Genomic DNA, 13,088 nt, shown 5'->3' with positions numbered 1-13,088 from the left:
TCATTGCTCAGTTTATGCTGTGTAATGCGTGTTTTTTTCCTTGTTGTACGAGACTTATTTGAAATACAATGGAAATTGCATTCTACAATGATAAATGTGAAATCGACAACAAATGATTAAACATAGATCTATACAAAATATTCTTTAAATTAAAACAAAAAACTAACGTATCATTTCAACTTGGAATTATTATCTAAAACTGCAAACATCAGTTTAATCAAGAACACGCTCAACTAGATGTGCAGTCAAAACATTAGAAAACTGGAAAGACCAATTTCAAACGATCTTCTAAATATCAAAGTGAAAGGTTCAGGTTTAGCACTGGCAATGATGAAAACAGACAGGTGTCACCCATTCTGGATGTATCTGATCAACTAACAATTCGCAGGAAATGTGGAAAACCAGTATAAAAATGGCCATCAATTGATAAATTATTTAGGCACATGGTTGTTTAGAAGTTTACAACAACTTATTACCTCGATCATGCTTGAGAACATGTAATTTTGCATGAAGGCCAAGATCAAGGTTATGAGCAAAATGCTTTCCCGAACATCAACAATAGCTATTTAAAATCCTTGTAATTAAAATATAAAAATAAATTCTGACTTTGTACTTTCAGAATCAAAATCAACAGAAGAAGAACAGCTGTATAAACAAAATAGTCTGGAACTTGAAAGCACAAACCATTGATAAAAGATCAAATAAGGTTCAATTATTCTTTGAAAATAACATCAGCTATCAAATTAGGGAACTTGATTTTGTGCTGTTAATCACTTACATAATATATGCCACTTAGCAGCAACATTAAAGTCATGGACTATTAATACCACTGTGAAATTGCCATGTTAAAGTCCAGGTGGTCTGATAATTTATGGATAAAACATTTGTAGTGAGCTTGATTTTTTTTAAAAAATCCAACAATATATTTCAGTTCTCATCACATATTCTTCTCATTTGAAGTGATATATACACACCTGACTTCGGAATATGCTGTAAAGATTTGAAGCAAACATAAGTGTCCCACTAGATTTCCAGTTAATTAAGTCAAAGTTCACACAAAGTTCTTCATTTACTTTGTTAATATTTTAATAGCCAGAAATTATTATTTCAATGATTTCAATGCTCAGGGAAAGTGCATTGCTCAACTGTGCACACTAAGAAATGATTAACTGTAGCAGTCCAGTTGCAGTGTACACTGCATCAAGGTCTTTTTTTAAAATACTGTGGAAGCACAACTCATGATGGTTATCCATTAGGCCAAACTACCAACAGTGCAATTGTTGCTAACATGTAACACAAAAAAACTTTCAAAAGGCAACGAAATAGTATATCTCAAAAATATTTTGAACATTAATGATAAATATTGAACATACTGCTTTAAAGTGCATATGATTTGAAGAACTAAAATTTAAAACTAATTTAATTCAGTCCAGGAATATGTTGCACAGAATACAGTTCCCTGACCTGGTACTACTACCCCTACTTTATCAGAACAAACAGATGATTTTTTGGTCTACCATCTGTGTTCAAACTTGTTAAAATTAGCAGGACCACTACAGTTAATTATTATTATTTCACACAGTAACATTCAAACACTTTAAAGTGCCTTTAACCTCAGAACAATGATTTCATATTTTGTTTCAGCGGAACTCATCAGGATTTGGTAAAGTTTTTAAAAAAGTGAATGGAAAAGCCTGAATCAGCAGTTTATTTTTGAAGATAAGCATTCAGGTGATTTCAAAACATGTGGCTCTTTGCCAAGTAAATATTGCAGAGATAGTATTTATTTAATAATAAAAATGACTCTCTGACAAAGATTAATGTAGCTTTGAAGATAAAGCAACCATTTTCTCTTAAGTATCCACATCCAATTTGTTCACATTTCTTACGATCTGTAAAGAAATTGACTAGTCAGGGAGCTTATTCATCGAATTTATTACAATTTATTCAGTTCCAAGGCACATTACAGTCTTCTGTTACTACAGAAATGTATAAAGAACAAACAGAGCAGTTTTGTCATATACAGTACAGCATTTTGCTCTACTATTTAAAGCATTCGTGCATCCATAAAGCAAAAGAACACATTATAAAAAAATTCAGGTCACTGGATCATAAAATGAAATATTTTGCCCTTGGAAACTAATAAAAAGAACCCCTCACCTTTTTAAAAAAAAGTCACTTTGTAGGAGATTACCTCCAGGGCTTGTAACATAGCTAACTGTAACCATTCTTTGTAACAATTTGTTTGCATTTCTGCAGACGTCAACACTGGCCTTGGCAATTCAGCGAAGTGCATACATTTACAAAAACACACCAGCAGCGTTAATTGCTAAGTGCTATGCTCTGTACCTAGCCAACACACTGCCATAAGTGAAAACAGTATTAAGCAATAATATCTGATATTCTTTAAACAAAAACAGGTTCATCCTTCAAATGAAGAAGAGTACATACCTTGTTTCAAAATATAGAAACATACGACGGAAATGAAAAATGTCTATACATAAGACTAACTTTTTTTAGTTCTTATTCACATTTTACTTCAATTACTGAAGTTAAGAAATTATGGGTCTCTTTCTTTTTTGACCTTAACGTCCCCTGCTAAGATTGTAGCAATCTCTCCTTGCATGAATGCCCAAGGGACATTTGAACCTACTAAAGGGCATTTTTCTCCACTGGGGCAATAAACTTCTCCATTCGCCCCTTGCGCCTTGATGCTTTCCCGAGAACATGGGAAACAGAATTTATGATTGGGCACTGATGGGCATTGCACAAAGTGAGTATCCTCCAAACGTTCATGACAAATGGTGCAGCACAGGGGCCCGTTGTTGGCCATCGGTGAGTCTGGAATGTTTGGGGGATGAACGGGGTCCATGCTGGGGTTGGGATGGCTGTTAGGTGGCGCAACGGACAGAGCAGCATCCCCGTTTCTGGAAACCATCCGACGCTGGCCACCACCCGAGGCAGGGGACACCGGACTGTTGCTGTTCCTCCTAGTGCTGGTACTTGTGGTCGAATGGACCGAATTGCTGCTGTCCTTTGGAGAGTGGGCATTTCCAAGGGTGTCAGCCACGGACATGAGGGCAGCCATGGGCGACTGGCCATTTTGGGCGCTGCATTCGGGAGGGGTGGTCCGATTGGGTGGCAGAGCGGAACCCCCGTGCGCCACACTGCCTGAGCCAAAACTGCCCGATGCCGCCATCGTAAGCTTTAAGGCTTCATTTTGGTTGGACAGCCACTGCTGCTGCCGCTCTTCCAGCTTTACGCTGCTTGTTTCAGAATCGGGTTCAGGAGACGCTTTCCGTTTGCGCATCCCAGTTCTTGAGGTGTTGGGCGGGGGCCGGGGTATATTGCACAGGGCTGTGGGTAAGATGGGGCAATTGGCGTCTATATGGGGCTGCGGCAGCATGTCGGCCCCCACCACCTCCTTAAAGAAACGCACTGATTCGGGCAGCAGGTCACCCAGCAAGCGCCAGTCTCCCGAGCCATGTTTCTTCTCATACTCTAAGTACTTGAAGCCAGACGATAGGCCTCTGCTGAAATCCTTCATGCAGTCCTGGTACATCTGCTTGGCAACTCCCGAGGCGCTGGAGAAGACATTGGCCGAACCGCTCGGATACTCAATAAAAATCTTCAACTCGAAGTCCATCCCGGGCTTAGAGACGGCGTCGAAGGCGAATACCCTGCCCAGTAGGGAGTGATCCTTCTTAAAGCGCACATCGAAGGGGTTGCAGTTGGACAGGGTGAGCAGCGTCTCCCGCACGATCTTGGGCTTGTTGACCCAGTCCTCAGAGCGGTTTCTCAAGCTCTCGCCGAGCTCGGCCAGGGTCTCGGCATTTCTCTGTTTCTCCTTGAGTTCCCTCTCTTGGTCACTGCTGGACACTGAGCCCGGCCGTTTGTTTACATCGCTCAGGACCTGGCTGCTGACCGTCACCGATGTGCCAGCCAGGCTGCCAGAAGGAGACGGCCGACCGAGCAGCCCGTGTGGGCCCAGGGCTCCTGCGGACGGACCATTTAAAGTGGTCTGTGGCAACAAATTGGGCGGCACTGTGACTGGGCTCGGGGGCACGATGCCATGGTTTCTTCGTGATGAATTGGGACTCTGGCGGTTGAGTTCTGGCGGAATGTCCTCGGGTTTGGGGAAGCCATTGGGTCCATTCAGGCCATTGGGAAGCCTGCCAGCATGGGCGAGGCTCGGGTACTCGAAGCGGGGTCTCTCACTCAGGGAATAGCGATCGAGAGGCGGCTGGGGCCCCTTGGACGAGCCGTCGACGTGGTTGAGCTGCTGAGCCGCCTCTTTGCTGCCACCCAAGGACTGCACTTTGACAGGAGGCGGCCCCGGCGAGCGGCCCTCCTGGAAACCGTGAGCCCGCTTCAGTTGGCGCGCCGTCTCGATAACAAACTCGATGCGATCGGCCCCTTCGTAATTGACGCAGCCACGACAGACGGGCTCGGTAAAATCCCAGATCATGGCCCACGGCATGCGAGGCAGATCGCAGAGATAACACGACTGTCTCCGGGACGAAGACACCTGTGCAGCGGACATGATGCGGAAGATGTTGAGATTTGAGTGTTTTCTGGGTCTCTCCGCGGTGGCCCTTGAGTATGGTATTGTGGCCAGGCCTAGGCTCCCTCGCTTTCTTTGCCTTTCTCCTGCTCTTCTGTCTGCTTTCTCCTCTCCTCCCGGCCGCGCCACCCAGCTCCTCCGAGCACCACGTGACGTCAGCCGCCGCTCTGCAGCCACAAGGCAGCTAACGCGCAAGCGCAGCCTCACTCCCCCCCTCCCCCACCTTCCGAAGCATGTGGCTGGTAGAGGCAGATTACATTCTTTTTAGTTTCAAAAATATACTTTATTCTTAACTATTTTTATATGCATATATAATCAAAACAAATCGGTTATGTACAGTAGTATATAAAGAAACAAACACTGGAGTTTGCCCCTATCGAGCAAGCAAACCAAAGGCATTTCTGAGGAGCACACAGCCCAGTCTCACTCCCCCTCTCCATAAGAGAAGTCGGATCATCGTGCACATGATTTACTCGAAAACACCAAGCAATTTTATACACATTACAGTCGTATTTGGATTGAAACTTTTCTGGTTCCTGACCCCAAAAAATGTTTTAACTTTCCATTGTAACAATTCGGTTACCAGAATACATTGCGGGAATACTCATTAGGATAGGTCTGTGGTAATTCTAAATGTTAACGACGAAAGTTAAGCTCAAAAGCAAAATTAGTTACCAGTACAATTGGTATACAAATGTAAAATTCCAGACTAAATTTAAACAACGAAATTCCAATACACCAGTCAGAGCCAAATAGAAATTAAATAACATTGTTGAACAACTAGCTTTTTAGTACTTCACCCAGTTACAATGACGAGAAACAAAACTACGATAATAGGAATTCCTTTAACCATCTTAAAACCTCAACACTTGACAATAGAAAGTAGTTACTTATTTAAGTAAGCATTTTATACAGTATGTTAAATCAGTCTAGGTTTTCCCCCGCCCCCCAGCTGCAGCTCGAGTTCCGCCCCATGACGTCAGGGCATGTTCTATTTCAGTTCCCTTCAGAATGTCGCAACTCCCCAGCGTTTTGCACCAAGTCACTCAAAGTGAGCATACATTTCAGTCGCGCTGCTAATTCTGCACTGAAGCAGCTCGACTATTTTGTAGACTCCCATTTTAATGGTAGGAATATACTCGATACCAAGTGCATGTACATTTAAAACCGACGCCATACTAATGTAAAGGTTCTGTTTTTAATACGACAATCACAGCAATTTGGAAGTAAAGCTAGTCCCGATTTAAGAGCGGTTTCAGCGAGGATTGATGGGAAAATTGTAAAATCGAGTCATCATAACGTCAGAAAAGTATAAAATAATTTCATAGGTTAAAATACCAGCAAATATCTAGCCAATTATGCAATTTCCACCCACATGTAACCAACCTAGTGTTCGTTTCCTGTTGTGCAATTTTGTGCGTGTAAACTTCAATCAAAAACCATAAGCTCCCTCCCAATGAACGCTTCTATTTACTTTTCATGAAAGTAGTTACCCGATCGTGCGTGCCCCGAGGTGAGGGAGGTGCTGCTTGTTTTTCCACTATGGTTTAATTATTAATATGGATGTGGGCCATCAAGTTCGAAAGCTACGTCAGCACTATAAAATAAATAACTACTTGGTTACTGTTTAATTTAACTCGAACTTGTAATGGCTGTAGGTAATTTAAAAGTGAGCTGAAAGAAAGTCAATTGGAAAAAAAATGTAAAATATATCTAATTGCCCTTCAACGTAATGCAATTCCGTGAACACTGTTACTAAGTTGTATATTACATTTTTTTTCAGAATTATTTTAAATGAAAAAATTAAAAGTTTCATCATTCATTCTAAAGTCGAACGTGTGTATTCTAAAGTCGAACTTAAATCTCAATACACCCTTCCCCCACCGCGACTTGCATGAAAAGAAATGATCCGTGTTGCTCTCAGATTCCATTCCCGGGGGGAGGGGGTACTCGATATTTTTACCAGGGTAAACACAACTTCACTAGAGTTTTTTTTAATGTAAGTACCTAACGCTAAAAGCTGACAAAAGGGAAAATTGTTTAAATATCAAAACTGCAGTATTTAAGCATCTGAATAGTGCAACTGGAATTTGGACCCTGAAAACGATTCATCAGTGCCAAGCAAATATTTTTTAAAAGGTTGAAAACGTGCGACTACCATGCAGCGTTATATTATTTTTAAAGGGGTTAATAAACTAAGAGGTGAACTGTTTGTTTCTCTGTTCCCAACCATGTAACAATATAGAAAATCCATTTCAAAGGATCTTGACTCAACAGACTTAAGCATTCTATCGACGCATGGTATCATTTCGCCAATCATATGTGCCCACTCTTTTTTTTTTAAAAAAGAACATGCTCTGCAATTCACGGTGCAGAACTGAAAAAGGCATTGAATTGTACCAACTGAGCTTTTCATGTGATACACTTAATGTAAATTTACCAATGAACATTCTAGCCCCCTCTCCCCACGAAGGCAGAGGGCAACCACTTTATTTTATCTGAAATAACGATATCTTAGGACTTATTTAAACAGCATGTAATTTTTAAAGTAGTCATTATTTGGAAGCGTCCACTCTCGAGTCCCCAGGATTGATCATCTACTGAATGCTAGCGAGGCAATTACACTAGGTTTTCTCGTATTACCCTTTGACCACCTTGTTCAACACCCTAAGAACACGACGTGAAAGAAAATTTGCGAGACCAAGTAAATACAGCTGCGCAATCCTCTTTAATAAACATCGTAAATGCCAAAACCAGTTATTCGTTTTTTTCCCTTCGTCATACTTTCTGTTCCAAAATAACATTTACTTTTAGCAAGTGGTTCATTAACAATGTCCCTTTAAGAGCCCAAAATTATTGACCAGGTATGCTCCCTTCCTTTCCACTGTTTCTTTGCATTGAAAATCGATGCTTTACATAAGGATTAAAGATATCCATCAGTCTTCATTTCCTATCTAGTATAACAGATAATCATAGTAATGCTGATATGGGGAAGATAGGAATAATAAATGCACACATGTTCACCTCTGTTCACCCCAACGAATTTTAACAGTTGTTTGTAGCTGTAATAGGATTCTTTTTAAATCATACAGTCAACAGGATTTTGGCAGATATGTTGAAAATCCCCTTAGCAGTTGTAAATAATTAAACACTCAGGTCAAAACAAAACATGTATAGCTATCTCATTATTGGAAAGCTTGATGTGATGATAAAGCATAGAAACATTTTGTTTCTGTTCCTTAATGTAAACACAAAAATGATCTAACTGAATTTTTTAAACTTTTTTTTACTTTTAATAGGACACAAAATGTGAGCACAATGTGCTTTAGGAGACTATTGTTTTACCTCAAGAAACAGTTTTCAAATTCTTCTTAGTAATTGGTAATGGATGTGTCCTCATTGTGCAAGGAGAAAGGTCCTAATTTAAAATGAGTTGATTATTCTGAAACCAGTCCTTAATGTGTAATCAGCAAGAGATTTAGTCCAAAACTGATTTAATAATATAGTATTCACCTGTGAATATGAAACTATTTCCCTGCTGTGTTCATCATGGAATACCTTTTTCATGAAACAGTTTATCATTCTTTGGCATACAAACTGCATAAAACTACAAACCAGTTAAATTGACCATTTTAGTTCGCGAACCAACTGTGTCTTGATAGACCTACAATAAACTAATTTCTATTAAAGATTCTGCCTTGCTTCTTAACCTGGCATTACAATATCTTTTACTTCAGGTTTTTAAGACAATTTGCATGTTAATTCTCAATTCTTGGAAGGAATTTTCATCAAGGTGTTCACCTCCATTTGGATCTCATGCAACTGATAATCAGCTGTTATGATCCCAGCTGTTATGATCCCAGCTGATGTTGACACTGGATAAGTCAGATCCCAAAAAGAAATCTGGCTTGGTAAATCATATGTTTATTTTTGTAGCTGTTACTGCGGTAGTTACTCACAAACATATTCACACAATGTTGCAGATGTTCTTTAACAATAAAACATACAGAAATTACAAAAAACTAGAGGGCACAGATTTAAGATGAAAGGGTAAAGATTTAAAAGGGACCGAAGGGGCAACTTTTTCACACAGAGGGTGGTGCGTGTGTACAATGAGCTGCCAGAGGAAGGGGCAGAGATGGGTACAACTACATAATTTAACAGGGAGATGGATGAGGATATGATTAAGAAGCATTTAAAGAGATATGGGTCAAATGCTGGCAAATGGGACTTGGTCAGATTGGGATCTCTTGTCAGCGCAGATGAGTAACACCAATGGGTCTGTTTCCGTGCTGCATGACTCCAAGTGAATTTTTGATGGGCTGTTGAACTTGATTACTGCCAGCCTGTAGCACTTTTTTTACATGTAGATTTCATGTATTTTGATTTTATAAATTTGATTTACCTAGTTGAGGTAGAATCAGTGGAGAGCTTGTGAAATTTCTCTCATGGGAAATATTTAAAGCTGACACTAGGCAAAAGTAACTGTGCTTTCAAGTACAGGCAGAAATATTAAAATAAAAATTGATTGGACCTTCATTGCAGAATTTGAGAAAAGAACTGGCACACCACGGAAGTAACTTTTTTTCATAACTGGATAGACTTTGGCATTTCATGTCCCATCATTGAGAAATGCATCCACACCAACCAATTTTTTTTGATTATGTCAGAAATAATGCCTGTCACTGTTGTGAAAGGTATCCAATATGTAGGTTTTAAAATAGAGGCAGATGGTTGTGGGTTAGTTCTGTGAAGGCTTTTGTTTAAAAACAGGTCAGAATGTTATTTTGTACAGTGACTTAAGTCAGGTGCCTGGGAAAACCCCTGTCATGTTAATGGATAAAATCTTTATATTACTGAGTTAATAGACTAGAATGCCATTAATTTAATCTTGACTTCAGAACAGAAGATTCAACGTATCAGTTCAGAAGACTCAGGAGTTCAATTCAGAAGGGAGATGAGTTTCCCCAGGCGGCAAATAAAGATTTTACTTCAGGTGTACTAGCCATCATAGCCAAGTTTGTGGAACTTCCAAGCCAAGAAAATTTCAGGTTGTTAGAATTGAAAAAATAGATCAGATTTGAGAGATGTTCATATCAGCAAATTTGGAAAGGAATCTAAAACTCACCCCACAGTCCTAAGAATTTTGAAGTTGCAATAGAATACCCCGAACAGCATAGTGTTGGGTAACAGATTGAAACTTTACCTTTATGTTTATGTTAGATCTTTTGAATGTTCTACACGTACATAGGTCTTTTTTAGAATCATACAGCATGGAAACAGACCGGTTCAGCTTGTCTGTGCCGACCAGACATCCCAAATAGGTCTCATCCCATTTGCCAACATTTGACTCATATCACTCGAAATCCTTTTGAATAGTGTAATTGTACCCACCTCCACTACTACTTCTGGCAACTCGGTCCATACGTGTTGCACCCTCTGCATGAAGAGGTCAACCTTTAGGTCCTTTTCAAATTGTTCCTCTCTGACCTCAAACTGGTCTTCTAATTTTGGACTCCCCCACCCTCAGAAATCGATCTTGGCTATTCACCCTACCAATGCTCCTCATGATTTTATAAACCTCTATAAGGTCACCCCCTTAGCCTCTGATGCTCCAGGGAAAAAAGTCCCAGCCTATTCAGTCTCTCCTGAAAATTCAAATCTTCAAGTCCTGGCAGCATCCTTACAAATATTTTCTGCACCCTTAAGTTTAACAACATTCGTCCTATAGCAGGGAGACCAGAATTGTATGCAGTATTCTCAAAGTGACCTTACTAATGTCCTGTTCAGCTTAACATGATGTCCTAACTCCAATACACAATACTCTGAACAATGAGTAATGGCCAAACATTATCTTCACCACCCTGTCTATCTGTGCTTCCACTTTCAAGGAACAATAGAGTTGCACTCTTAGGTCTCTTTGTTTAGTAACTGTGTAAGTCCTGGGTAAAAACAATGACTGCAGATGCTGGAAACCAGATTCTGGATTAGTGGTGCTGGAAGAGCACAGCAGTTAGTTTGCCTTACCAAAATGCATCACCTCATATTAATCTGAATTAAACTCCATCTACAATTCCTCAGCCCATTTGTTCAGGGTCTCGTTGTACTGAGATAACCTTCTTCAATGTCCACTACACCACCCTATTTTGGTGCCATCTGGAAACTTACTAACCATGCCCTCTATATTCAAGTCTAAATAATTTTTATAAATTACAAAAAGCAGTGGACCCAACATCAATCCTTATGGCACACCACTAGTCACAGGCCTCCAGTCTGAAAAGCAACCCTCAAACACCATCTTCTGTCTCCTGCCTTCAAACCAATTTTGTATCCAGAGACTAGCTAACCTGGATCCCATGTGATCTAACTTTACAAACCAGTCTACCATGCAGAACCTTGTCGAATGCACTGACTTAAGTCCACATACACAACGCCTACTGTTCTGCCTACATCAATCTTCGTTGTCATCTCTTCAAAAAAATTAAACCAAGTTAGTGAGACAATTTCCCACGCACAAAGCCATGTCAACTATCCCTAATCAGCCCTTGCCTTTCCAAATGCATGTAAGTCCTGTCCCTCAGAGTTTCCTCCAACAATTTACCCACCATAAGGCTCACTGGTCTATAGTTCCCTGGCTTTTCCTTACAGCCTTTCTTAAATAATGGCACCGTATTCGCCAACCTCTAATCTCACCCGTAGCTGCCAATGATATAAATATCTCAGCAAGGGGCCCAGCAATTTCTTTCCTAGCTTCCCACAAAGTTATGGGAATCACCTGATTTGTTTCACCTGATGGTCTGTGAAAACCATCTATCTCTATGGTTTTAAGACCTTCAGCACCTCTCTTTTGTAATATGGACTCTTTTCAAGACATCACTATTTATTTCCTCAAGTTCCCGAGCTTCCATGTCCTTTTCCACAATAAATACTGACACAAAATACTTAATTAGGATCTCACCCATATGCACATAAGGGGCCCTATTCTCTCTCTCTTCTGTCCTTATTGTACTTACAGACTCTCTTTGGATTCTCCTTCACTCAATTTGCCAAAGCTATCTCATGTCCCCTTTTTTGCCCTCCTGATTTCCATCTTAAGTATACTCCGACTGCCCTTATACCTCACTCGGGATTCACACAGTCCCAGCTGTCTAGACCTGAACTATGCCTTCTCCTATTTCTTGACCAGAGCCTTAACTTCTCGAGTCAATAAGCACACCTTACATCTACCAGCCTTACCCTTCACACTAATAGAAACATACTGTCTCTAAAAATGAAATAATGAGAGTTCAAAGGCCTCCACTTGTGAACTATCCCTTCACGTGTGAATAGCCTATCCCAATCAACTTTTGAAAGTTCTTATCTAATACTGTCAAAATTGGCCTGACTCCAAGTTAGAATTTTAACTCTATGATCAGCACTGTACTTTTGCATAACAATTTTAAAACTCATAATTATGATCACTTGCTCCAAAGTGCTCCCCCACTGACACCTCAGTCACTTGCCCTGCCTTATTTTCCAACAAAAGTATTGCTCCTTCTGTAGTAGGTACATCCACATACTGAATAAGAAAGTTATCTTGTACACATGCCACAAATTCCTCCCCATCCAAGCCCTCAACACTACGACAGTCTCAGTTATGTTGGAAGGTTCAATCCCCTACCATTACAACCCTATTATTTGATTTGATTTATTCCCATCACATGTACTGAGGTACAGTGAAAAGTGTTGTCTTACATGCTTGACAGGCAGATTGTACTATATAAGTGCACCTGGGTAACAGAAAAAAGTGCAGGATACAATGTTACAACTGCTGAGAAGATGCAGAGAGAGATCAATATTAACATTAAAGAATTAAAGTATTCAGAAGTTTGATAACAGAGGGGAAAATGTTCTCAAACCTGCTAATACATGTATACAAACATTCTGCCTGACAGGCGACAGTGGAAAAGAGCATAACCAGGATTATGTTGGTTACTTTCCCAATGCAGTGGGAGGTATCGTTGAAGGTATCAGAAATCTCCTCAAATATTTGTTTCTCAATTTCCCATTGACTATGGCGGTCCTATAATACAATCCCAACTAAGTGATCATCTTTCGTATTTCTCAGTTCCATTCAATGTAATGTCATTGGAAGATCTCCCAAGGATATTCTCCCTTATAGCTGTAATGTTATCCCGAACAAAAATGCCACTCCCCCTCCTCTTGCCTCCCTCTCTATTCTTCCAATAGCATCTATACCATGGAACATTAATTTGCCAGTCCTGTCCATCTTTGAGCCACATTTCTGTGACAGCAATGGTATCTCAGTCCCACGTTCACAACTATCCCCTAAGTTCATCTACTTTACCTGTCAAGCCTTTTGCATTGAAGTAAACAGACTTTAATTTATCAGTCTTACCTCATTCTCTGCCAAGCTGTCTGCCTTGACTATTTGACTTGCTGCCCTAATCTATTTTCTAGCCTCAGACTTTCCTCTTTTTTCACTATCATTTTGGTTCCCACTCCCCTCCCCACCCCTCTTACT

General features: G+C 40.3%; 2 protein-coding genes across 10 annotated transcripts in view; both read right to left on the bottom strand.

The window, feature by feature from the left end:
- kiaa0586 (KIAA0586 ortholog) overlaps positions 1–13,088 on the bottom strand; it is a 515,789-nt gene that overhangs the window by 385,371 nt on the left and 117,330 nt on the right. The window lies entirely within an intron of this gene.
- On the bottom strand, positions 1,920–6,317 carry irf2bpl (interferon regulatory factor 2 binding protein-like). Its single transcript, XM_043697768.1, has one exon. The coding sequence runs from the start codon at positions 4,541–4,543 to the stop codon at positions 2,561–2,563; it is 1,983 nt and encodes a 660-aa protein (XP_043553703.1). The 5' UTR covers positions 4,544–6,317; the 3' UTR covers positions 1,920–2,560.

Source organism: Chiloscyllium plagiosum, chromosome 10 (assembly GCF_004010195.1).
Source record: "Chiloscyllium plagiosum isolate BGI_BamShark_2017 chromosome 10, ASM401019v2, whole genome shotgun sequence".
Taxonomy (NCBI): domain Eukaryota; kingdom Metazoa; phylum Chordata; class Chondrichthyes; order Orectolobiformes; family Hemiscylliidae; genus Chiloscyllium; species Chiloscyllium plagiosum.
Note: the sequence above shows the minus strand (reverse complement) of the source record. Positions and strands in the feature narration are given on the sequence as shown.